General features: G+C 49.2%; 2 protein-coding genes across 10 annotated transcripts in view; one reads left to right on the top strand and one right to left on the bottom strand.

Moving 5' to 3' along the window:
* Positions 1-218: 218 nt before the first annotated feature.
* NTHL1 (nth like DNA glycosylase 1) lies at positions 219-5,688 on the bottom strand. Of its 4 annotated transcripts, XR_014855032.1 has the most exons (7): positions 5,553-5,688; positions 4,665-4,897; positions 2,974-3,144; positions 2,464-2,623; positions 1,236-1,341; positions 903-1,136; positions 219-648 (listed from the first exon to the last, which is right to left on the bottom strand). XR_014855032.1 is itself a non-coding variant. In XM_085074328.1 (6 exons), exons 1-6 carry the CDS (start codon positions 5,623-5,625, stop codon positions 525-527), a joined length of 867 nt encoding a protein of 288 aa, XP_084930454.1. In that variant the 5' UTR covers positions 5,626-5,687; the 3' UTR covers positions 219-524. The 4 variants fall into 4 exon arrangements, 1 of the variants encoding a protein (XP_084930454.1); XR_014855033.1 differs by lacking the exon at positions 903-1,136 and having other exon boundaries at positions 1,236-1,382; positions 5,553-5,687; XM_085074328.1 differs by lacking the exon at positions 903-1,136 and having other exon boundaries at positions 5,553-5,687.
* A 2-nt stretch (positions 5,689-5,690) lies between these two features.
* Positions 5,691-25,299, top strand: part of TSC2 (TSC complex subunit 2) — a 32,481-nt gene continuing 12,872 nt past the window's right edge. For 2 of the 6 annotated variants that reach the window (XM_085074323.1, XM_085074321.1), the window contains exons 1-26: positions 6,916-7,073; positions 7,617-7,703; positions 8,290-8,400; positions 8,994-9,138; positions 9,268-9,385; positions 9,838-9,886; positions 10,223-10,348; positions 10,667-10,740; positions 11,087-11,213; positions 11,855-11,998; positions 12,237-12,374; positions 12,566-12,669; positions 13,471-13,552; positions 14,421-14,576; positions 14,698-14,814; positions 15,329-15,451; positions 15,741-15,847; positions 16,593-16,746; positions 17,568-17,690; positions 17,997-18,131; positions 18,587-18,776; positions 19,157-19,250; positions 19,723-19,825; positions 20,015-20,109; positions 22,552-22,680; positions 24,586-24,750. In XM_085074323.1, coding sequence (XP_084930449.1) covers positions 6,936-7,073; positions 7,617-7,703; positions 8,290-8,400; positions 8,994-9,138; positions 9,268-9,385; positions 9,838-9,886; positions 10,223-10,348; positions 10,667-10,740; positions 11,087-11,213; positions 11,855-11,998; positions 12,237-12,374; positions 12,566-12,669; positions 13,471-13,552; positions 14,421-14,576; positions 14,698-14,814; positions 15,329-15,451; positions 15,741-15,847; positions 16,593-16,746; positions 17,568-17,690; positions 17,997-18,131; positions 18,587-18,776; positions 19,157-19,250; positions 19,723-19,825; positions 20,015-20,109; positions 22,552-22,680; positions 24,586-24,750 — 3,134 coding nt within the window. In that variant the 5' untranslated portion in view covers positions 6,916-6,935. Of the gene's footprint in view, positions 5,768-6,915; positions 7,074-7,616; positions 7,704-8,289; positions 8,401-8,993; positions 9,139-9,267; positions 9,386-9,837; positions 9,887-10,222; positions 10,349-10,666; positions 10,741-11,086; positions 11,214-11,854; positions 11,999-12,236; positions 12,375-12,565; positions 12,670-13,470; positions 13,553-14,420; positions 14,577-14,697; positions 14,815-15,328; positions 15,452-15,740; positions 15,848-16,592; positions 16,747-17,567; positions 17,691-17,996; positions 18,132-18,586; positions 18,777-19,156; positions 19,251-19,722; positions 19,826-20,014; positions 20,110-22,548; positions 22,681-24,585; positions 24,751-25,299 lie in introns of those variants that run through there. The other 4 variants (XM_085074325.1, XM_085074324.1, XM_085074326.1 and 1 more) reach the window with 3 other exon arrangements.

Genomic DNA, 25,299 nt, shown 5'->3' with positions numbered 1-25,299 from the left:
TGTCCCCAGCCCAGAGCACTGAGCAGCTCCTTCCAGTGTTCAACCTTTTCCATGAAGAAATTCCTCCTGCTGTCCACCCTGCCTGTCCCCTGGCACAGCTCTAGTGCCATTGACAGCACACCTTGTTGTGGCAGAGCTCCTGGCAGGGCTGGTTGCCATGGTCTCAGCCTTGTTGTCCCCTCACCCAGTGCCACAGCAATGCCAGCAAACCTTGTGAGTGCAAAAAAACTCACCACCTTTATTAAACGACTATTTACAAGCAGCAGCAAGTCCCTGAGGACAAAGCTTTTCTCTCCAGTGACTCAGTGTGGCACAGCTGGGACACAGCCATTCACCCAGGCTGTCCCAGCAGGATTGCTGCCTCTCAAAGCCTCTTTTTCCTCTGGAGAGCTGAGCCATTGCCAGTGGCTGTTCCCTCGAGCTGCTGCAGCAGGCTCCTGTCCCCTGCAGCCACACTGCCAGGCCCAGCTGTACCAGGGCTCAGCCCAAGCAGCTTTGTGGCTCTCCAAAGGCTGGATGATCCCTCAGAGTCTCTTGGCAGCTGGGCAAATGTCTTGATTAAGGCACTGGCCACAGCGAGGGTTCACAGGCAGGCAGGTCTGCTGGCCAAAGCCCACCAGGAGCCAGTTGATCTCCTTCCAGAGATCCCTGCAGCGAGAGGAGAAACATCAGTGTTGCCATGCAGCTGCTTGGAAGAGGTGAGGAACAGCCTGGGGTGTTAATGGGGTCCCTTTCCCCTGCTGCCTGTTCCTCCTGGCTTCCCCTGGAGGTGAGTCCCAGCCTCCCAGCCCTCCCAACCTTTCCTGATCCTGCCAAGTTGGGGGGAAGCAATGCTTGTGCTCAGGCATATGCCAGATGTGGAGATGTCCCTGTATACCTGTCAGATACTGAAAATTAATCACCAGTGAAGGCCAGGATCCAGCCCTGAGCCAATGCTGCTGTGGCCATTGGGCTCAGCAGGCCCTGTGTGGAAAAGCAGCTGGCTTGGGTCATGGTGAATTTGGTAAGGCAAAAATCAGGGATCAAGAGCTCCAGCAGTGGTGATTGATCCATCTGACAGCAACAGAGCCACCAAGCAGGTGAGATGGTGCTGCTGTAGCTCTGGGAGAGGGGAAACAGCTGCAGCTGCTGTGACTCTAGAAAGAGGAGGGAGCCAAAATGCAGTCCCTGAAACTGCTCCAAGCAGGACTTTGTGCACACATGGCTCCTGCAGCCAGCAGGGGCTCAGGGCTCACCTGGGCAGCCACTCCTCCAGTGCCACCCGAGTCTCCTCGGGGTTCTTGGTCTCCTTCTTCACCCACTGGAGCCTGTTTGAGATCCTGTGCACGTGGGTGTCCACAGCTGGGGAGGGAGAGCCCACAGTTTAGGTGGGGCAGACACACCTGAACGGAGAGAGCACAGCCACAAGCTGCCTGTGACAGCCACCAGGCCCGGGACAAGGCCTCCCCTGCGGGCAGCAGGAGCAGCCAGGTGGAATGAGAGCAGAGGGCAGGGAAGGCTCACTCCAAGAACAAACATTTTCTTCCCAGGCCTGGAGCCAAAAGCATTTGGGGTGGGTGTTTCTCCCCAGGCTCACAGGATCTGAGCCAGCCTCCTTCCCAAGGAGCAGGCAGAGGGCAGTTTGTCCCCCATTCCCTCTCTACGTTGTCATCCTCTCGGTTGTTTCGGCTGAAGTTACGCAAATTGTGATCTCTGCCCCTTCCTTTGCCCACACAGAAAACACATTTCATAATACCCACCAGCAGAGAGGGCTTGGGAGGCTTAAAGGAGTGTTTATAATGTGCTTTGAGCTCAAAAGCTCTGAATGCAAAGTGTATTATTGTTAGATCAGCAGTGATAAACCTGTCTCTAGGGCTAATTGGGCAAAGCCCAGGAAATTGCTGTAAACAGGAAGACTAAGCCTCGCCTCCCAAATCAAAACCGAGCACACAATTATTTGGAAAGCACTGAGCTGGTTTGGCTGCCTCTGGACTTCCCTCCCCCACAGCAGGAGAACAACAGACCCCAAGGGCTGTTGGATGCAGTGCAAGGGCCATGGCCTGTCCAGCTGATGGTCAGCAGAGGGGCTGCAGGGTCCAGCTCCCACCCACTCGCTCATCCTGCCTTTCCCAGGGCTCTTCCATCAAGCAGCAAATCATTTTGGAATATTAATCTGTCCCCAGGGGCCCCAGGCTGGGACCTGCAGGTGACAGTCCAGCCCCATCTGGCACCAGCTCCCCAGGGCAGTGACTTCTCTTGGGAATTTCTGCTATCAAATTTGGGGAAAAACAGCAGCCTCTTAAATCCTACACCTCACTGAGTGCCTGAGGGTCACATCGTTCCCCCACCCAAATCCTGTGCAGATGACTGAACCAAAGGGATGTTACCAGGCTCCTGGGACAGGATCTGCAGTGATCCCCTCTCCCTGGGGAATGGATCAGGCAGGATTTAGGAGAGGAATGGGAAAAGCACAGTCCAACTCACCTATCCCAGCCACGCTGTCCCAGGCAATGTGCATGGCCAAATGGGCCATTTTGGGCCCAACTCCTGGCAGCTGCACCAGCTCCTCCACGGTGCTCGGGATGTCACCACCATACTTCTGCTTCAGGATGGCTGTGGTCTGCTTTATGTACTTCACCTTGTTCTGGAAAAGCAAGGGGAAAGGCACACAATCCAAGCTGCCCTCCAGCGCAGGGAAAACAGACCAACAGCCCAGAAAACCAACCATTCCTGAGTGTTACAGGTGAGGCCACACATTGGAGCTGTGGAGGGGAGACAGAGCCTTGACTTCTCCTGGAAATCAAAATGCTGAGAGCTGGGAGCTCCAACCTCCCTGCACACTCCAGGCCCTGCAGCCAAGGATCTCATCTTGCTGGGAATACAAAGTGCCAAAACTGGTGTAAAATCCAGCTTTTAGCCTGACTCCAGGGGAAAGCTCCCCACGGGAAGGGCACAGGAGGTTCCTCTGTGTCCATGTGGTGATCTCACACTCACCCTCCAGAATCCCACGGGATAAATGATCTGTCCCAGGGTCTCATCATCCATCTGCAGCACGCTGTCCACGGTGAGGCCGCGCTGGCGCAGGCGCAGCATGGCAGCACTTGTCACCTGGTCCTTGGTCTGGCTGGACAGCATCAGGGCCAGCAGCACCTGGTAGCGCATGACCTGGGGACAAAGGGGACACTGAGACACCCCAGGATCTCTGGGAGGGTCTGGCACCTCCAGCACCACCTCGGTGCAGGGTCTGTTCCCACCCTGCCTCAGCCGTATCTGCCTTCAGGAGACTGGGAAGCTGCAACAGGAATAATCCATAATTTTTTAATTCCACCACAATCTTAGCTGTCAGTATCTGTGAGAGGGCAGGGAGCAGCTCTGCCTGCTGGGATCTCACATCCAAGATGCCAGTCCTGAGCTACAATGGGCTGCACAAAGCTTTTCCTGAGGATGGAATTCTCAGGAGACCCTACAGGATGCTCAAGTGCAAACGCCCAATGATTTTTGATGTAACTTCTGCTCTGGGCAGCTTTTGAAAATCCTAACCCTTTCCCACTAGGTTTCAGTAGGAACTGGGTGCATGGCTCCAGTGAGCTCCTCACGGAACCAAATCTGAAGAACTGGGATGACAGAGACTGGCAGAAGAAGGACAAATCCCAGAAATTCCTCTGCTGCTGCCATGCAGGGTTTAACCAGGCCATCACCTCCTATCTCACAATTCTTTCTCCCCAGATGTGATTCTGTCCCACCAGAGTGAGGAGGATAATGCAACAAACCCAAAATGTCCTGGGATAACGTGGGACACAATCTTCCCTCCAGCTCTCCTACAAAGTTTACAAAACCACACCAGGTGCACCAGCAAAAATCCCTGAGTGCATGGAAGCAGGATAATCTCAGGGTACAAAAAAATGGTGTGAGGAGCTGAGGGTTACAACATCCACTTTTTCTTGGAAGCAACAACCCCGCTTCCCTAGGGAAGAGCAGCTATTTCCGTGTGGTGCACCACGGTCCCCCTGGCCCCACAGCTGCTGACACACGTGGCTGAGAGCGTGTGATATTCCCTGAATCCTGGGTCAGAGCTCATCCTCCTCCCCGGGGATCCAAGCCCAGGGCACGATGCCAGCAGCAAGGACAGCATTCCATGTGCTGTCCAGCTGTGTCCTCCAGATTCCCCCCACAGAGCCCAGCAGGTCCAGCTGCTTCTCTGAGCCTGCCTGTGCATGATCCCCACGTTTCCACTCCAGTGGCTCCTGCTGCTCCATGTCTGTGGGGTTGGATTAGCTGCTCTTCAAAGTCACTTCCAACCCTAACAATTCTGTGATCTCCACATTCCCACTCCAGTGGCTCCCACTGCTTCTCCAAGGCTGCCCATGGGTGATCCCCACATTGCTCTGCATCCACAACCATCTTGCTGGATACTTTCTTGGACTGCAACAGAGATTTTTAAGGGAAATGGAACATGGCTTCATGCCCTGCCAGCCTGCTCCATAAGGCAGCACTGCCCCTCACATTTGTTACATCCTCTGGGATCAATCCCAGCCCAGGGTCCTTATCCAGTTTCTGTCCTGGAAACATCCCAGATCCAGAGGCAGCACAAGGATGAGGAAGGCTGTGCTTTCTGGTGCCTGCTGGAGCTGGCAGCAGGATGCTGCTCCCTGTGGGAATGCTGCTCCCTGTGGGAATGCTGTTACCTGTGGAGGAGCACTGTCATCATAGCACTTCTGCACTCCCATCTCATCCACAGGAGCATCCCTGCTGCTCCTCATCTCCCGGATGCGCTCCAGCTGCTCCCTCCAGCGCTGTGGCTCCCAGCGCGGTCTCCGGGGCTCAGTCCCATCGCCCTGCCCGGCTTCATAGGCAATGGCAATGCTCTTCCTCCTCCTGCTGCGCCTCGGGATGCCAGCCGTGCCCTGGAGCTGGCTCCCTGCACGGGGTGGCAGAGAGATTCCAGGCTTGAGGAGAGATGCCTTCGCCTCCCATAGAGCCTAGTGACAGCCCCATGTGCCACCCCCATGTGCCACCAAGCACCCAGGGGACCCTGACCAGAGCGAGTTCCATCCCCACAGTCCCAACCCAAACACTGCACATCCCCCAGTGCCAACCAGAGCCAGCACGGGGCGAGGGAGGGTGGAAGGACCTGGGAGACAAGTGACAACAGGTGGCAACAGCGGGGCCACATGTCACACCATGGGGACGCGTGTCCCAAACACAGGTGAGGCTGCTGAAGGTGCCTCCCCAAGCCCCAGGACAGCCACATCCTGGGCTCCGAGGGGAACGTGACAAGGACAGCCAGCCCCTGTCCCCAGCCAGGCCGGGCCCTCAGTGCCCCTGGTGCAGCCCCAGCCCCTCCTGGTGCCCAGCACAGCCCTGGCGTCCTCAACTCCCGCTAGCCCTGGGACTCCTTCATTCCCCCTTGCCCGTATCCCGGAAAATCCTCAATTTCCCCTCTCCCGCACCCCCGGGAAGCCCCGATCCCTCTTCCGTACCCCTATCCCGTACCCCTATCGCTTGTCCCGTACCCTCCATCCCCTGTCCCGTACCCCTGTCCCCTGTCCCCCATCCCGCTCCCCTGTCCCTACCCCCGTTCCCCGCGGCCGAGCGCAGCCGTCGCAGCGCGGCGGAGGCGGCAGGCCCGGGCCGGGCCGCGCTCATGGCGGCCCCGCGAACTACCGGGCCCGGGGCGCACCGGGGCCGCCGGAACGGGCGGAGCTTCCGCGGGGGCGGTGCCGGCACCGGGCCCCGAGCGGAGCGGGCCGGGGGCGGCGGGGCCGGGCCGGGCCGGGCCGGGCCGGCGGTGAGTGCCGGGAGGCGGCGGGGGCAGCGCGGGGCGCCGTGAGGGGACGCGCTGTGCGGCGGGGCTGTGACCCCGCTGGGTGTTCGGGGGGCTCTGTGCTGTGGACCCCATGGTATTTTGGAGGGGTTCTGCGGTGTGACCCCCCTTGTGTGTATTTGGGGTTCTGCTGTGTGTCCCCGCTGTGTGTATTTGGGGTTCTGCTCTGTGACCCTGCTGTGTGTTTCTGGGGTTCCGCTGTGTGACCCCCTTGTGTGTTTTTGGGGTTCTGCTGTGTGACCCCGCGGTGTGTTTTTGAGGTTCTGCGCTGTGACCCCCGCGGTGTTTGGGGGAGGCAGTGTGTGTCCCCAAGCGGTGGTGGCACGTCCCGGGTTGGGGTGGGATGTGGCATGTCCGGGCCTGTCTGGGGGTCACCGGAGGACAAGGTGCCATCACCCGGGTGGGTTAGGGCTGTGGGGAGCCCAGGGTGATGCACTCTGTGTGTCCCCAAGGATGGTGGGCTGGGGCCATGGTGTGTGCCCTGGTGACATTGGGCAGGAGGCCACGGTGTGTTCCCTGGGATGCTGGGATCCCCGGGAGCAGCAGGGATTGCTGTGCCCAGGGCGTGGGGAAGGCCATGGGATGTCCATGGGGATATAGGGCTGCTGGGGTTGTGCAGGGCAGGGTCCCCAAGAGACAATGGGGACAGTTTCTGGAGGCTGCTGTAGTCATGGCCATCCTTGCTCTGTCCCATCTTTCTCCTCCCATGGCAGCACTTGGATGTTCCAACACTGAGATTTGTAAGTCCTTCCTCACTTCCACATCAACAGCACAGCACGGTGTGCTTGGCCTTTGCTTTGTGAACAAAGCAGCTCACACCCTCCAAAAAGTGTGTGCATGTGGATATACTTCAGAAATCAGTGGTGGGCTGGGCATTCAGAGCACCCAGGAAAGGCCCCATGTTCCCTGGGGAGCTGCAGGATGCAGGTGCTGAAGGCAGGAGCAGCATGAACTCCTTGTGTTTCCTCAGTGTTGGGCTTCTCCCGTGTTTGAAAAAGCTAGAGACACCCCAGCCCATTGGAAAAGCCCCAGTGTGATGATGTTGCTGGTGTTTTCCTGCTGAAATATTCCCCTTGGGCCTCCCTTAGCAGAACCCTGTTCTGTGTTTGCAGGGCCTCAGTGCTTGGCAGCAATGGCAAAGCCTCAGAGCAAGGATTCGGGGCTGAAGGAGAAGTTCAGGAACCTCCTTGGGCTGGGAACATCCCGGGGAAGTTCGAAGTCGTCGGAGGGCAAGCAGACAGAGTTTATCATCACCGCAGAAATACTCAAGGTGTGAGAACTGAGTGGAGTGAAGGTGGGGATAAAGCCTGGGGTGCCTCAGCTGGGGGGATCAGGAGAGCTTGCTCCTTCTCCTGGGTCTTCTGGCATTCAGTTCCTCTCCATCACTCCCTCTCCTGGTCTCTCAACTCATCCTCTGGTGAATTGGATGTAAAACTCAGCTACTTTACAGCTCCAGCATTTGAGTTATTCACTATTTGAATACTTTGGAGATACTTGTTATGTTGGCTTACAGGGTATTTCCCTCTTCCCTCTATTTTTATAGTCTGAGCTTGATGAAGTTTCTGTGGTGGCAGTTTCCACAAGCTGGGAACTGTTTCTGTTTTATGAAAACCTTACAGTTCTGTGGAAATTAAAAAGAAAATAATTGATTCCAGTAATTGATACCACAAGTGTGCAAGCAGAATAGTTGGCACACAAGGAGGAAAATACAAAGAAAAGGGAGAAGGAGACCAGAATTCTTTCTCCCCTTGGAGGAATGGATAAGCATTTCTGGTAAGATAAACTGTTAGCTTATTTCTTCATTTCTTTCCAGGAACTGAGCATAGAGTGCGGATTGAGTAACAGGATACGAGCAATCAGTCAAATTTGTGAAGTGGCTAAAACCAAAAAAATTGAAGAGGTGAGTTCCAAAGTGTTCAGTGAGTATTGGAAGGATGGAAATTGAAGCAGCAGGTCTATTGTAAGAGAATCCTGTTGTTTAGAAAGCTTTTTAAAATGGATGGTCCCAGAGGCTGCTCTGTGCTGTCCAGAGCTGTAAAAGGAAATTAGTCTGCTCAACCTACCAGCTCTGGAGCAGAGAGGATGGAGCTGATGGGATTCCTGGACCTTCCTGGAAGGAGAATGCTGGGGATATTCAGGACAGCTCATGGGAGATGATGCTAAGAGGGGTTTCCTTATTTCCTTCTGGCTTGTTAATAACCAGCCTCCAATTGGTTTTGAACTCATCTTGTAGCTGGGTGAAGGTTTCTGTACAAATATTCCCACTGAAGTGAGTGTGGGAATGAGGAATTCCAGTTCCTGGGGTGTAGGATTGCATTTGGTGTGTCCTGGGTACAGCCAGGTGGGTGAGTGTCCCTCAGAACAGAGAACTCCAGACATGAAATCCCTGAATTTCAATCATGAATTGCCGTGATGAATTGTGCCCTGCTGGGCTGAGATCCCAGGAGGAGCTGAGCTGTCCTGCCTGATGCTGTTTTTGCTCCCAGCACGCCGTGGAAGCCGTGTGGAAGGTGGTGGCTGACATGCTGCAGCCGGAGCGTCCCGCCGAGGCCAGGCACGCCGTGCTTCACCTGCTCAAGTCCATCGTCCAGGGACAGGTGACAACAAGCCCACTGGGCAGGAAACACTGGCCTGAACTGGGCTTTGTGCAGGGGGGAAATGGGAAAAGCATTTTTATCTACAAGTTTTCGTATTTCTTGTTTTGGTTGTGCCTTGTAAATGAGAAGAGGAAGCGTTTTAATTTAAGTCTTGGTTTGACCTCGTAGCAAATCTTTGCATACAACTCATAGCAAGCTTTTCTGGGTTGGGGTAACACTCTTGAAAAAGAGGAAATACTTTGGGTTAAGTTCAGCATAATTCAGCACATTTTATGTGGTCTTTGCCCAGACCTTCTAGCCCCAGTTTGCAGCTGGTTTTGATGTTTCAGGTATGTAAGAGGTTCTGTGTGAGACACCCCTAGGCTGGCCAAGTTCAGCATGCAGCGAATTCTTCAGATTTCCCAACGTGTTGCACAAACATGAGGCTGAATCAGCCCAAAGTTGTAGTTTTCAGTGTTCTGAAAGCAAGGGGTGGATGCTTATGAAAAGAGTAGCCATTGATTCAATAGAAAAATAATTTCAAGCATGAAGATTACTGAGATAGACCTTGATAATGTCCAGTCCTTAACTCCCTCCTTTTTTTTTATTTAAAGGGTGAGAGATTAGGGATCCTCAGAGCCCATTTTTTTAAGGTTATTAAGGACTATCCCTCCAATGAAGATTTGCATGAACGGCTTGAAGTGTTCAAGGCTCTGACGGAGAACGGACGATACATCACCTACTTAGAGGAGGAGTTGGGTGAGTATTGTCCCTCTTCAATTTGATGGGAATAAATCATGGGAGGGACATCCAGTGGTAACAGAAAAAGGCAGTGATATCATTCCTGGGTAGAAGGCATATTGTTACAGGTTTTTTTTCCTTCTTTAGCTGATTTTGTGCTACAGTGGATGGATGTTGGGTTGACTTCCGAGTTCCTCCTGGTTTTAGTGAACCTGGTGAAATTCAATAGCTGCTATCTGGAAGACTACGTAGCTGACATGGTTCAGTAAGTTGTTTTTTTTTTAACTCCTATGTGCTTATTCCTGGTAAATTACAAGAGAAAGTTGCAGATCAGTATACAGGCAAGTGGAATATTTTTTGTCCCATCTGGATCTGTTTCATCCCAGGTCATACCTGACATTTCTGACAAGTATTTGATTTTCAGTTCTTACAGTGTTCAGATCTGTTTTAGTTTAACTAAATGTGCTTTTCCCATTTCGTGGGTGGACCTGCTTGCATTGCTTAGTCTGTGTTGTTACATTACTAGAGTTGCATTTAAGTTTAACTTTATAAAAGAGGTTGCAGTCCACAGTGTCCCTTGGGGTGTCCCAACATTGCCACAGGAAGGGGAATGAGGAGTTAAATAACATGGCAATTAACCTGGCTGCTTGGGCTCTTTGTAATTTGCCTAAAATCATGTGAAGCAAACAAAGGTAATTAAATGTTCTTTCTTAACAGCAAGATTTGCCTCTTGTGCATTCAGACTTCATCATCTGTGGACATAGAGGTCAGTGATTTGAGTTTCTTTTGGTAGTCTGGAATTCTTTGAAGTTCTTTGAAACTGTAACTTCTACAAACAAAATCAGATCAGCAGACGCTTGGATTATTCTCACCTTTCAAGAGAGTGATGCAAAATTATGTTATTTGTAAGCCTTTGAATCTTATACACCAATAGTTTATTCTAAGGCAAACAGAGTATTAATCAATTTGATAAGTGAATCAACAATGCTTTTTAAAAAGAAAAACAACCCCAAAAATATCTTCATCCCTTTTAACTTCCAGAGGATTTCCCAGGTGTACCAGGTGGGCATTTGACCTGCTTTTGTCTTTCCCTCTCCCAAAGATTTCCTTGCAAGTCCTGGATGCAGTTGTTTGCTACAACTGCCTGCCCTCGGAGAACCTGCCCGTGTTCATCATCACCCTGTGCCGCACCATCAACGTGAAGGAGCTCTGTGAGCCCTGCTGGAAGGTCAGCACCTCTCCTGGGTTTGGGCTGTAATGAATTCACTCCTGGATGAAGTGTCAGACATGCCTGTGCACATCTGCCACCAGTTTCAGCTTGGTTTTAAGAGTAAATTAAAAATTGTTTAGCTATTAAGGGATCAGCATCTCGTTAGTGCGAGTGGTGTCATGTCCATGGAATTCTGCCCTGGTGTGACAGGCTTCTGTCCTGGCATGGGGAAGGCAGGACACATTTACTGCCAGAAGCATGGCCAGTTAAACCCATATTTAGGCTACTGAGTGTTTTAACAATTTGGAGATTGAGGTGTTCTCTCTGGATTTGCAGCTCATGCGCAACCTTTTGGGAACTCACTTGGGACACAGTGCTATCTACAACATGTGCAGGATCATGGAAGACAGGTAAAGGAGGAGGATCCAACAAATCCAAGGAATTCAGTAAGGTCCTGGTGAGATAGATGGGGAGTTACCCACCTCAGCAGAACAAGCTGAAGGTTCTGGTGCTTAGAAATAAATTCCCTCTCTAGTTATGCTGCTGCAGTGCTCATTTGTGTCATTTCTGAATTTAATTTCCCTCTGTTTAAAGTTGTGGTGAATGATTTTCTGCTTTTCATGTTTGTCCATTGCTGAGCAAGGCCCTGATGTGTAACAGCTGGGAATTCCTATTGGGACAGTGCATATTCCTATTGACTTTGTATGCTAAAATAATTGTGGCATGATCTGACTCTTCCCTTCCCCCTGTCCTTAGATCCTACATGGCAGATGCAGCCCTGCTGAGAGGAGCTGTGTTCTTTGTTGGGATGGCTCTGTGGGGGGCTCATCGCCTCAATTCCCTCAGGAACTCCCCAACTTCAGTGCTGCCTTCATTCCTCAAGGTAGGCTACGATGCTGGGGGAGCTTTTTAATCCCTTGGACAAATTTAAACTAGAAATGTGGCCACCTGCACCAAAGAGATCTTTGTAGGGAGGACAAAAGGGAGAAATTGGGTGTGAGGTGAAGCAGAGAGAAACTGTAAAACAATTAAAACAAGAGGATTTATGTTCATAGCTGAGGCCTCCTCCTGGAATATCTTTGGCCAGCAAAGCAAAGTCTGGGTCCTTTCTAGCAAATACCTACATTGTGGGTACTTTGGCTTGAAAAATAAAACACAAAGCAACAACTTTCACTCTTCACAGTGGGTGGTACAAAAAGTGAGGGATGGTGTCTTCAGGGATAGCCTCAGAGCTCTCAACATGTCCTCATCTGAGTGCCTCAAGCAGGAATTACTGGCTTTAATTCCCTTGTCTGCCTGCACGATGGGGCTGTGTCTGCCATCTGAGCTACAGCTGCTGCAGGAGTGCAGAACTGCTCTTGGGAAAGTGCTTCTTTGCCGTGTCCTTTGTGTGTAGAGACTTGAATGGATTTATCTCAGGCCTGCAGGCTGATTTCCTAATTACCAAGGCTTGTTGCATTTGAATGGAGAGAGTTTCTGAGCACTGCTTACAGCTGCTCACTGACTGGAGTACTCTGGTTGCAGGCCATGACCTGTCCCAATGCAGTGGTGTCCTACGAGATCGTCCTGTCCATCACACGCCTGATCAAGAAATACGGGAAGGAGCTGCAGGCTGTGACCTGGGATATCCTCCTGGACATCATGGAGAGGCTGCTGCAGCAGCTGCAGGTGGGTGTTGAGCCTGCCTTGGTGTGCTTCCAGTCCAAAGGCTCTGCCTTTGTTTTGTTTTGTAATTGAATTGTTTTGTAAATGGATCTGTTTGTGCACTGTGGGGAAATTGAAGCTGAGAAAGGCTTAGCCCAATTCTCACTGGGCTGTGGTTCTCTTGAGTTTTCTGTTTGTATTTAAGATTAGTGCTTTTTGGTAAGGTAGAACTCTTCCAGGAATGGTTTTGTTTCTGTTTCAGAGTCTGGAGAGCCAAGAACTGAAGTCCATTGTACATGATCTTTTGACTACGGTAGAAGAACTCTGTGACCAGAATGATTTTCATGGCTCTGAGGAGAGATTTTTTGAGCTGGTGGAAAGATGTGCTGATCAGAGACCAGTAAGGGTTTATTATTGGCCTCCTTTTGGGTTACTCTGTTACAGCTGAAAGCTGGGAGTCCTAAAATAACAAATGGTTAGAAAATCCCAGCAAGGACTTCCATGAGCCTTATTCCTGTGGTGGAGGTTGGGGGAATGGATTTATTGTGTTTGCTTATATACTAAAAAAATTTCTTGATCTTTCCATGAAAGGAATCTTCTGTGTTAAACCTGATAACATACAGAGCTCAGTCCATCCACCCTGCCAAAGATGGCTGGATTCACAACCTGCAGCTCTTAATGGAGAGATTCTTCAGGTAGGAAATCATAACTTTGGGAACTTCTTACATTTAAGAAGCCCTTTCAAGTGTTCCTTGCCACCTTTTCATGTTGCATAATGTTGTTTTCAGAAGTTCTAATGTTCTGAAGTTCTAAGTAAATGGCTCTTGAGAAGTGTGGTGCTCAGGGCACATCACATGAAAGGACTTATTTAACAGAAGAAAAGCTTTCCACTGAGTTCTTTATGCTGCTTTTTTTTCTTCTCTTTATTTCCATTCAGTACTATTCCAATTAACTTAGGCAGTTGTGTTCCACTCTGCAGCACTTTGTAGTTCTGACACCAAACAAGATTTTCCTGTTAAGCATTAGGATTGCATATGGTTATCCACTATTCCAGTTATCTGGTTTTGAATTGGTGCTCCCTCAGGGATTCTGTGCTCTGAAACATCAACACAGAGCAATAACAAACTTCTGTCTCCTCTGTGAAATGCTGCCAAAGAGCAGCTCTTCCTCAGTGCCATGTGTTTGGTTTTAAATTTGCTCACCAGAGCACTTGTTCTTCTGACATGTGCTTCCTAGTTTGGATTGGAAATGGGAAAGCTGCAATTACAGGTCTGCAGAAGGAGTAAGAGCTGAATTGGGATTTGAATTTCTAATTGTTCTTGAATCTGATTTCAAATGTAGAGACATTAACTGAAGGCTCAGCTCATCTCTCACAGTTATGGTTCCAACTCTGAAGTAGTTTCTTATTTTCCTTTAGTTTTACTTTTCTTTTCCCCTTTTCCCTAAATATCAACAACTCACCTTTATACATTTTGGATTTGCTTTTTCCGCGTTAGGAACGGGAGCCGTAGTGCTGTTCGGATTAAAGTTCTGGATGTCCTGTCCTTTGTGCTGAGCATCAACAGACAGTTCTATGAGGTGTGTGTTTGCCTGGGGATCCCAGGTGAGGGGAAAGCCTCAGGTGGGTGGGAAAGCCTTCGGTGAGGCACATTTTCCCACATTTTCCTGGGGGCTTCAGGTCCTCTCTGCCAGTGGGGAATGCACAGAGCTGGGCTCTAAATCTTGCCCACACAGACCTGTTTTTTTGGGATGCTTGTAGGGGTGTTTGCCATTATTTGTCCTTAGTTGCATACAGGGATGTGCATCTTGCAGTGGGAGCTGCTGGGTTTTGAGGACATACCTGGTTGTGTCTTGGCTTCCCTGTTTCAAGGCCATTAATCCCATGTCCATTTTGTTTTGGAAGAATTGACAGTCAATGTGAGAGATGCAAAGTTGATTTAAAAGCTTTGTAAAAAGGTGAGGACCAGACATACTGAGGAATTGGTTGCTTTGGTGCTTGCAGTTTAATTGCAATGCAAGATGGAAACTTTCTGAGAGAGGAGTTAGGGAAGAACTCCAGGGATGTCTTCTGCCCCGAAGTGTCAGAGGGCAGGAAGGGGCAGAAATGCTTCTTGGATTCCTTCAAGATTTATGAAAACATGAAGCTATTGGTGTTTCCTCTCTCTCTCTCAAAAAACCAGGGCCTAGAAATCCCTTCTCTGTTTGAGCTTGGGCTGTCATATCTTTAGGACAGACAGAAACCAAAGCATTGAAAAGTTCAATAAAAGTCATAATATCTGGAGGGATGGCAGACTGAAATACCTGCTGATGGAAGAGGAGATCAAGGAATGAAACAGTTGAGCAACAAGCCTGATATCAGACTAGCTGAGCTCTTTTGTTTGACATTCTTTCTCTTTAATGTGCTGACTGAACACCTGACAGCTTAGGAAGGTCTGTCCTCTTGCAGGAAGAGCTGATAAACCTGGTGGTGATCTCCCAGCTGGCTCACATCCCAGAGGATAAAGACCATCAGGTCCGAAAATTGGCCACTCAGCTGCTGGTGGACCTGGCTGAAGGCTGCAACACTCATCACTTCAACAGCCTGCTGGATATCATTGAGAAGGTGAACACCTGGCAGGGCTGGCAGCTTTTCCAGCAGGGATGACTTCCTGAGGGCTTTCCTCACCTTCCAGGATGGAAATAGAGAAAAGGTGTGTCTGAGCCATGTGTTCTCTCTTTCAAAGGTGGCTGCACATTCTCTGTCTTCTCCTTCTGAACTGGAAGAGAGGGACTTGTTGTCTTATTCAGCTTCTCTGGAGGATGTCAAGACAGCAGTTCTTGGGCTCCTGATAATTCTTCAGGTAAATGCTGCAGAGAATTAAACATGGATTGTTCATAATACTCTTCTGATGGACTTGGCTTTTTATATAACTCTTCTCCCACTAGTAAATAGTCTGACTTTCATTTAGCTATTCAATATTTTAACTCCTGTTTTGCTCACTTGCTTTTGAGCACTGCAGGACTCTTTGCTAAATGTTGTATTTTCCTAATTCCCATTGTACAACGCAGATGAGCACATTTTCCTGTGTGGAGGGAGGATGTGACCATAAATTAGCAGAAAGGAGGAGTTCATAATGTTGACTAGACTGAATAGATTTGCTGTGTTTGGGCAGCATGTCCTGGGCTGTGGTTAAGTTGTAAGAGCAGGTTAAGTTGACAGAGCTGCTCTGGAGTCTTTGCAAAGGTTCCTTTCAGAGCCATCTGTCCACGATGCACTGAGAACCAAGTTTTTGCTGCATTTCTCCTGGGATTGCCAGAGCAGCCCCAGGTTTGTGACAGGATCCCTGTGGCTGGGCTGTGTTTCTGTGCCTGCAGACCAAGCTGTACAGTTTGCCCTCCAGCCACGCCACCCGTGTGTATGAGATGCTGATCCAGCATGTGCAGCGCCACTACATCTACTCCTACAGCCTTCCTGTGGCCAGCAGCATCCGACTGCAGGTAGGAGGAGCTCCCTGTGCTCCCAGGGCCTCAGCTGCACAATCCTCTGGGGTTTTTGGGTGGCAGGTGGGGACTGGGTGCTCTAGAGCTTGCAAGAAGTAGAATCGAATGTTTCTTGGCTCATAGGGGTATGTAAATGCAGTGTGACACCAGAAGTGATGCTTCCTGCAGAGCAAGCTGTGGCATCTCTAAAAAATCCCTTTATACTTGGGAAATTATTCCATGTGGGGGTGGGAGAGAATTCCACTGGCTTGGGGTTTGAGTGACTGCAGTGTGTTCTCTGTTGCAGGTGTTTGATTTCCTGCTGATGCTCCGAGCTGACTCCCTGCACCGCCTCGGCCTGTCCAACAAGGATGGGGCAGTGAGGTTCAGCCCCTACTGCCTGTGTGATTTCGTGTAGGTTTCTCATTGTGTTCAGCAAAAGAATCACAGAGGGCTTTGGGGTGGAAGGGGCCTTAAAGCCCATCCAGTGCCACCTCCTGTCCATAAATTCCACTATCCCAGGCTGCTCCAAGCCCTATCCCAACTGGCCTTGAACACTTCTTAATTTATTTTTTATTTTTAAAAAAGCTGGTTTCCAAATGGAATTGTATTCTTGCTGAGTTTAATGTTCCATCAATAGCAATCTGCAGTTTTTCTAAATCTTCTGAATCCTAGACCAGTCTGTAGTTAGAGCTAAGGATTGTCTGAACCAGTAACTCATTGGTTAATTGTTCTTGCAAATCACTTACTCTCAATCTCAGACATGAAGCTCAGAGCTCTCAATCTCAGACATGAAATTTAAGTTCCTGCTCATAAAACTTCCCCAAAAGATTTGTAATTTCTTGCCTCAAACGATTTTCACATTGAGTTTGGATTAGATGATTTGTACAAATCTGGCTATTTTTAATTTTGCAGCTTGTCTAAAGTTCTCTGTGTAACATACCCCAAAAGTTACCTTTCTAAATTTGCTACAGGCCTGGATAGAAAAATCCTTCACTTTACCAAACTGGCTCATTGCTGTGTCTACTGGGCAATCCTAAATTGAAAATGCAAATTATATTGTTCAGTCTTTAAATTGGCTCCCAGATAGGGTAGTGCTGTATCTTACAATAATAAGCTGTAAAAATAACACCTATTTTTCTCCTTTTCTGTCTTGTAGAGAGGCAGAGAAAAGGGCTTCTGAGAAAAAGCCCCCTGGCACCCTCTCCCCACCTTCAGGCAGCCCCAGTGTGCCTTCCCAAGGTGCCACTGTCCGGGTGGGACACCTGCCCTACTCCATGGTCTTTGGGGTCCTCCTGCAGTGTTTGAAACAGGTATGTCCACTCCTGGCATCCTTGTGTCCAGTCCTGGCATCTTTGTGTCCACTCCTGGCATCTTTATGTCCACTCCTGGAATCCTTATGTCCACTCCTGGCATCCTTATGTCCACTCCTGGCATCTTTATGTCCACTCCTGCCATCCTTATGTCCACTCCTGGCACCAGCTGCCTGGAGAATTCCAGCCCAGAGTACCTAGAAAAGGCCTGAAAAGCAATTTCTGCTCCTTTCTGCTCAAAATCCGGGTGTGATTGTGCAGCTTCACAACCACCAGTGGGAGCAGCAGTCCAGCTCTTCAGAAAACAAGCACAGCTTTCATTTCACTGCTTCAGGGCAGGCAAGGGCAAAAATTGTGCTTGTTAAACAAGATCCAATAAATCCTCCTGGTTCTGAAGGAGCATTTGAAATGAAAACCTCTCCCACTGCAAGTTTGTGAGGTGTTTTGAGAATTTGTGGCTGTTTCATCACCAATAAACTGTGAATATAAATTGTTCCTGAGTAGGGCATTGGACACAGTTCTGTGCTGAGGGCTTGGTTTGCTCTGGGAGTTAATTGGTGCTTAGGAGAATTGAATTCTGGCTGTCAGATCTCAATATAATTTCCCTTCCAGTTTGTGGTGCCAGTATTTCACCTAGAGCTGGGTGACAGACAGGGAGAAGCTTGTGACAGCTAAATGCCACTTCTTTTTCTGTATCAACCGTGACAAGACCTACATCTGCCTAGGAAATGACACCTCATCTGCAATTTGATTGATCTGACTTCCAAACCGAAGTGAAATCACGCAAAAATTTTCAATCTTCCCATCTTGTGTCTTTGCAGGAGACAGACTGGAAGGTGTTGAAGTTGGTTCTCAACAAATTACCCGAATCCCTTCGCTATAAAGTGCTATTTCTGACCTCTCCTTGCAACATAGACCTCCTGGCCTCTGCACTGAGCTACATGGTAATGCCACTAAGGCATAATCCCAGTTCCTGGCTTGCTTGGGAGTTGCTTGAAGGAGTTTTTTGGGTGGTGTTTTGTCTTCAGACTGATATTTTAAAGATCAGCAGGCTGGCTGTCAATCCCCACTCACCCTCTCTTTTGTGAGGGTAGTTTTAGGTACAGAATAGGTAATAATAAGTGCTCTTAATGTATGTATGTGTATATATATGTCTATATATATGTACAGGGGGCTGTGGGCAGTGCCTTCTGCTGCCTTTAGAGGGTGTTTTGGTGAGAGGTGCCCTGACTTGCTGTGTGCTGTTTCAGCTCACAGACAAGAAGACCACAGACAGACTCCACGGGACCCCCGAAGGCTTTTCCCGCACAGATCTGCACCTGGCTGTGGTCCCTGTGCTGACAGCCCTGATATCTTACCACAACTACCTGGACAAAGCCAAACAGGTAAGGGGGAAACAGGGGGCTGTAGGGAGGGCAGAGCTTGTAGAGAATTCTTTAGCCTGTGAGCTGATTAGGGGACAGCAGTGCAAGGTAAAGCCGCTGCGTTTGCTGAATTTGGGGTGAAAAAATACTTTGCTAACTCCATGCAGGATTAACTGGATTCACTCCAGTCCCCCTCACAGATTGCTGAGTGGCTTTACCCTCTACAATAAGACACTTGCAAACACAACATTTCTGTTAAATCAGAAACTTAAAGTCTTAACTACCTACTCGATTCAACTCCGCTGCTAAGATTTCAGCCTGGAATATCTGCAGCCTTATTTAAAGCTCAGTGTTAACACATTCAGGTGTGTTGCAGCAGGCACACCTTGCAGAATGTTGTGGGGTGCTGACTGCAGTGAGGAGGTGCCTCAGGGGTGTTGTCTCCTGTGTGATGGGTGTTTCTCTTGCTCTCCCAGCGTGAGATTGTGTACTGCCTGGAGCATGGGCTCATCTACCGCTGTGCCAACCAGTGTGTGGTGGCTCTGTCAGTCTGCAGCGTGGAGATGCCTGACATCATCATCAAGGCACTGCCTGTCCTCATCGTCAAATTAACCCACATTTCTGCCACGGCCAACATGGCAATCCCTCTCCTAGAATTTCTGTCAAGTAAGTCGTGATGTTTTGCTTTTCATCTTCTGTAGCTGTGGGTTTTTTTGTGTGGTTTAACACAATCAGGTTTTGATTGTGTTGGTCATATGGAATGCACTGTGATGCTCTTGCTCCATGCTCGGGTTATAAATGTTTGATCACCCCATTTGTTAGTAGTTTTCTGTATAAAGCTCTTGCACTGAAGAGAAAAACACACTCTGTGTAGTGGGAAAATATGAGCTGCTTTCTCCTCCTTGCATGACGTTATACCGTCATTTTAACTTCCACTCCACTGATCATTTAGAAAAAACGAAAAACTAGAAGTTAAACTGAGTTCTGATGTTGAATGGTTGTGTTGAGGCCTCACCTGTGCTGCTGTTGTTGTTGGTCTGTTGCAGCTCTGGCCAGGCTGCCTCACCTGTACCGGAACTTCGCGGCAGAGCAGTACGCCAGTGTCTTCGCCATCTCCCTGCCCTACACAAACCCCTCCAAGTAAGGCCACAGCAAATGTGCTTCTCTCTCATCCATGGAAGTGAGAGCATGGAAACCTTGTTTTGTAGTTTCTGGCTCAAGGTTATTTATAGGATGTTGGTCATTCTGGTGTCTCTGGGCTTTTCCTGAAGAAGGGATTTTTCTTCCCTGTGAGGTGGGGAGGCACAGGGTGCCCACAGAAGCTGTGGCTGCCCCTGCATCCCTGGCAGTGTCCAAGGCCAGGTTGGACAGGGCTTGGAGCAACCTGGGCTAGTGGAAGGTGTCCCTGGGAATGGAATTGTATGAGCTTTAAGCTCTCTTCCAACCCATTCCAAACCATTCTGTAATTCCGTGACACCATTCTATGACATCTTGGACAAAATCCCTGCTTTTCTTGAGCAGAGCTTCAGAGTTTTTCTTTTGCCTACTTGCAGTAGGCAAAGGAGCAGTTCTGTTCCTGAGGCTGAGCTGTGTGGCTTCTGTGCTGTTGCAGGTTTAACCAGTACATCGTGTGCCTGGCTCACCATGTCATTGCCATGTGGTTCATCCGCTGCCGCCTGCCCTTCCGCAAGGACTTTGTCCCCTACATCACCAAGGTAATGGCACTGCTCAGTCCTGCAGCACACACCAGAAATGACAGCTTCAAAACTCATCTGAGAACTTTTTTCTGTTTGAAGCTAGAAAAATTCTGCTTTTCTTGTCAGCATCTCTGTGCTCTCTCCTGCTTTGGTTGCAGACTTTCAGCTGCACATTGCTCATGTTGTCACCTCTTGTCCCCATGGCAGGGCCTGCGCTCCAACGTCCTCCTGTCCTTCGATGACACCCCTGAAAAGGACAGCTTCAGGGCTCGCAGCACCAGCCTGAACGAGAGGCCAAAGAGGTAAATTCTGTTGGAGCCCAGCAGGGTTTGATGTTCCCTGTTCTGCTCACACCCTTCCCTGTGTTTTCCTGAAGGAGGCTTGGTGTAGTGATCCCGAATCTGGCAGTGCAGAAAGCAAGCAAAGTAAACCTCTTTAGGTCAAAGACAGCTGAGCTTGGTGAGAAGCTGGGATCCAACCAGGCTGACAGTCTGCTGGGGCAGCTGAGGCAGCACTGCCTGCCCTGCAGGCCTCTGCAGGGACTGTGGGCCTTTTTGGTGTTCATTTTTAAAAAGCGACTGTTCTGTCAGGTTGGGTATGTCAGTACAGTGTTACCAGAGATAACAGGGAAGGGTAATACCAGAAGTAACAAAATCTCATGGTCATATGGATTTTGTGAGCTCCTTTTGACTACTGATCTGTAACGAGTGATTTTCTAGATGATTGCCAGAGACATGGTTGTGATCAACGACCTGGATAAATTAGAGAGCCACTACTGTTTTTCCATGGTGTTCCCAGTCAGGGCAGTGCACTGGCTGGCACACAGCTGCCTTCTGTCTGTCTGGATGTCCTGATCCCTTTTTTTTGGAATCTTGAAGCCATCATGACGGTTTTAAGCAAAGCTTTCAGAAGTCAGAGTGTATCTTGCCAGCAATCTTTCAAAGTAACATTTGCCAGGGGAGGAGGATATTCCTTGGGAGGCATTCAGGGTTTCTCAACGTCCTTTTACCTGCAGGGATTGCCTAAATTGGTTCACTTGACTTGCTTCAGTGTTGTGAGCAGTGAGCACATGGTGGCATCTGACCCCTGGGGAAAGTGCCTCTACTTTACCTGCAAGGCTCCAGCAGAGTCTTGCAATGAAGAAACACCATCCCTGCCCTAATGCTGCAGCTGTAAACCCTGTGTTGTGTTTCATCTCTCCCATCTCCTCCTCTTTCATCCAGAAGCTTGGAAGAGAAGCCTTTTGACACTCATCTCTCCAGTTAGAATTCCAACTAATCTTTTTTTTTTCTTTTCCCCCGCTAAAAACCTGTTAAATTCTACCAGGTTGGAATACTACTGTATCTAAAGGCTTTTGCTGGATCACTTTCCACAGAAATCTCAGCTGCAGAGTGTTGCTGTACTCAGGCAGTGCCCAAAACACTGGAATTACAGCATGCCACTGCCTCTGGCTGAGCTTGGATTCTGGCCAGGGCAGAGGGGAAAGGTCTGGAGCAGATACCAATTTCCTTGCCTGAAAAGCTTCTCTACTTGGTTTTCACTCCTTAAGCTCAAAGAATGTGTCCCTGCCATAGCTGAGGTGCTGGGTTTTCCAAGGGATCACAGTCCCAACAATTCCCAGGGTTGCTGGATGTCCTGATGTTGGTGTAGGTCATGATCCCTGAGCATGAGCCTATGCTCTCTGCAGCAGTTGTGGCCAAAAGTGGTCTGTGAGAGGCTGTTGAGAGAAGGACAGAGAAATTCTGATCCCTCCAGGTGGCAGTCTGAGATGTAAGAACTTGCTGAGAGGAGGATAGTAAATAAATTGTGTTTAGAAACAGCCAGAAGGGTTAAATTAGTGCCTGCATTTTGTACATGGGGATGGGAGCTGCTGGAACAACTGTTCTGCCCAAATTAGTCCTGAGCCTGGCATGCATCTCAGTGACTAATTAAAGTGCCTCTTGGCTCTTAATTGCTGTCATCTCCCACGTGTGCTTGGCACTTGACAGTGTGAACAGTAATTTCCTTTCTGTGCCAGTTGAGAGCCAAGGGAGCTGCCTGGAGCCACTGGGCTGAGGCAGCTGGGGTGGCACAGGAGATCCCCCATCCAGGAGTGTTTGTGGGGAGGCTCAGTCCCCAGTGCCTCAAGCTGGGCTAAGGGACATTTCTGGGAGGCCCTGGGTGTGTTGTGATTGGAGGAAAAGCTCAGATTTGGGCCAGGTGTAGTGGGGACAGAGGTGGGTGACATGGTCCCTGTCTGTTATTAAAACCTGCTGCCACCTGCTCCAGGTAAAGCATTTTAGGGTCTGTGGAAACCCTCAGGTGTTGAGTCATGGTGAGCTGGAGCAACACAAGAGGGGGTTGAAGTGCACAAAACTCCTCAGCCTTGAGGAATTTGTGCCCAGGGAGCCCTCAGGTGCCATTGCCTTTGCTGAGCAGCACAGTATTCCAACTCTCATTTCAATCAGTTTTTTTCTTTTAACTTGTACTAATTTCATTTGTTTTGTAGCGCATTTAAAATCTTGTTTTCAAAATGTGGTTTGTCTTTTTAATGCTTTCAGCTCTGCTTGTTTGTACGTTTTAATTTTTATTTTGTTTCCCTTTTTTTTTTCCCCTTTTTTATTTTGGCATTTATTTTATTTTCCATCACCCTCCGGGATCCCCCAATATTGACCCTGTGACTGTGACCTTTCAACCTACATCCCTACAATGGTTTCCTCCCTTCTGTGACCTCTTTTGGGGCTTGGTGCTTCACCACATAGTAGTTTAAGACTAGCCAAAAATGCAAAGCAAGGCTTGAATAACTCTCCTCCAGTGAAAGAGCTGAAAGAACCCTCTGCAGTTGATGCCTTCCGATCCCGCAGCATCAGTGTGTCTGAACATGTGGTCCGCAGGTAGAGGCACTTTAAATGGGGACAATCCAAGAGCAACTCGGCCCTTGGAGGTTTTGCTGCAAGGGAGGGTGGAAGCAGGGTGGATTTGCATGTGGGATGCTTGCATGACTTGGTTATCCCATCAAAAACTGGCCTTAGCCGCAGGCGAAGGTTTTGGGAAAGAATCCCGAGGCTTCCTGATGGCTGTTGGGCTGTCATGTCACACCCTGGGTGTCTGTGGTCACTTTGCCACATTCTCTGATGCTTCAGCAATGAAAAAATTCTATGTTCAAAGTAAAGGTGGTGAAAGGGGGAAGAAAAAATCACAAACAAAAAAACACCACGCACAAAAAAAGGAAAAAGGTTGCATTCTGCACAAGTGAGAATCCTGGGTGCAGCTCCCTAAAACCTGAGACTCCCAAGCAGGGATTTGCTCCAGGAGAGGCTTTGGAAGCTCTGCAAAGTCATGGAGAGCCCTCTTTCCAGTCTAGGAGGAGTAGTTCTTGCCTCACTTTAGGATTTGTTCTTCCAAAGGAGCTGATGAAGTGTTCTGATCTCAAGTATGATGCCATGAAAAACCTGGATTTGTCTTTCCAGAGAGCACTAAAGGGTGTGTTCAGCCCATATAAATGGTTGCTTTCACAACAAAGGGAAACAAGATTTGATTTCAGAGATTAATATGATTGATTGACAGGTTTTGATGGCAAGCATTGATCTTCTGCAATGAAAAATGTGAAATAATTGATGCCAGTTTTAAAATATATTTCTGGATCACTTCCCTTGAGTGTTAAACTGCTGAACCTGAAGATCTGTGCCTTAACCTCTAAGATTGCTGTCAGTGGAACTTGATTTTTTTTTTTTTGGCTCTGTATGGTGTTTGGAGGAAAGAGATTGAAGTGACTGAATTGCAATTATAGTTCTGACACTTCATGTTATGGGAAAAATTCTTCCCTGTGAGGGTGGGGAGGCCCTGGCACACATTCTTAGAGAAGCTGTGGCTGCCCCTGGATCCCTGGCAGTGTCCAAGGCCAGGCTGGATAAGGTTTGGAGCACCTTGGGACAGTGGAAGGTGTCCCTGCCATGGCAGGGGGTGGCTCTGGATGGGCTTTAAGGTCCTTCCAACCCAAACCATTCCAGGATTCTCTGATATCCCCATTAATCGTGAGATGATTTTCTTCTCTTGCATTTATGTGTAAATGGTAGCAACTAAAAATTCAGATAATTACCCTTAATGAAGCCAAAGAAGTTGCCACATCATAAAAATTTTGGCTATGCCTCAGCTTACTTTGTCTTAAAGTGGCATAAGGAGTTGTCTTTACAAAATATCACAGTCCAGCCTAAAACAGAAATGGTTTCAAACTGCCTTGCTAATTTGGCTGATTGGAAGGCAGACCTGTTCTCTATTCTTGTGCCAATTTCCTGTCCAGAGTGCAATTTTTTTTCCTATTTCAAGTTCAATTAGGTTTTACAATTAGCTATTGAATTTGGAGGGGAAAAACCAATATACAGAAGAGATGCAACAGAGAAAACAGCAAACCACAGGACTATTAAGCTAAGTCTGGAGTGCCCCAGTTTCTGGCTCATGGGCAACCTGCTGCCTGGGAAGCTGGTGCTGGTCATGGGATGCTTGCCCTCGACATAGACTAGGAACTCAAAGCTGCCACTCACTCCTTGCTTGGTGCACTTGCCCATGGGCCACCAACGTCAGAGAGCACTGGCCTGGCCAGCTGACTGCCCTTGGAGTCTCTCCAGAGAAAATCCACTTCCTTCGACGACAACCTGGGAAGCACAACATGAGGCTGATCCCAAAATCTGTTTCCCAAGGCCTGGGTTCCATGGCTGGCACGTGCATGTTCAGCATCCCTCTGTTTTTGGGGTCAGGGATGTGGTGCATCTGATCTGTCAGTGGGGAACTTTCTCTTGCAGTCGCATCCAAACATCCATCACCAGCTCGAGCCTGGGCTCTGCAGATGAGAACTCCATGGCTCAGGCTGATGACAACTTGAAAAACCTGCACCTGGAGCTGACAGAGACCTGCCTGGACATGATGGCTCGATACGTCTTCTCCAACTTCACAGCAGTGCCCAAGAGGTCAGTCAGGGCCCAGGGATGGATAGGTGGGTTTCAGGTTCATGTTTCACTTCATTGGTGGAAAAACGTTGGGATTCTGGCAGGCCAGGAATCTTTCCTGAAGTCTTTCCTCACTGATAAGATCTGGCTTGGCTAAAGGAGGTGGGATGAGGAAAGATGGAGAGGAGAATGCTGTGGGGAGGCTCTAGAGCCACTTCCAGTGCCTAAAGGGGTTCCACGAGAGCTGGGGAGGGACTGGGGATGAGGGATGGAGGGACAGGACACAGGGAATGGCTTCCCACTGCCAGAGGGCAGGGAGAGATGGGCTATTGGGAAGGAATTGTTCCTTGTGAAGGTGGTGAGGCCCTAGAATGATTGCTCCATCCCTGGAAGTGTTCCAGGCCAGTGAAGAGGTGAGGTTTGGAGCAGCCTGGGATAGTGGAAGGTGTCCCTGCCCATGACAGGGTGACACTGGATGACCTCCCAACCCAAACCATTCTGTGATTCTGTCAAATCCATGGGAGACAAGCAGCCTTTTCCTCAGGCTGGAAGTGTCTGGAGGAGCTGCCC

Source organism: Lichenostomus cassidix, chromosome 14, assembly GCF_008360975.1.
Source record: "Lichenostomus cassidix isolate B80296 chromosome 14, HeHo_3.0, whole genome shotgun sequence".
In the NCBI taxonomy this organism is placed as follows: Eukaryota; Metazoa; Chordata; class Aves; order Passeriformes; family Meliphagidae; genus Lichenostomus; species Lichenostomus cassidix.
Note: the sequence above shows the minus strand (reverse complement) of the source record. Positions and strands in the feature narration are given on the sequence as shown.

Coding starts and splice junctions, on each gene's coding strand:
- NTHL1 (XM_085074328.1), bottom strand. CDS start 5,625: ATGAGCGCGGCCCGGCCCGGGCCTGCCGCCTCCGCCGCGCTGCGACGG. Junction 3,145..4,664: donor ATGACAGTGCTCCTCCACAG/GTAACAGCATTC, acceptor CTTTGTCCCCAG/GTCATGCGCTACCAGGTGCT. Junction 1,342..2,463: donor GGACAGCGTGGCTGGGATAG/GTGAGTTGGACT, acceptor CTCCCTCCCCAG/CTGTGGACACCCACGTGCAC.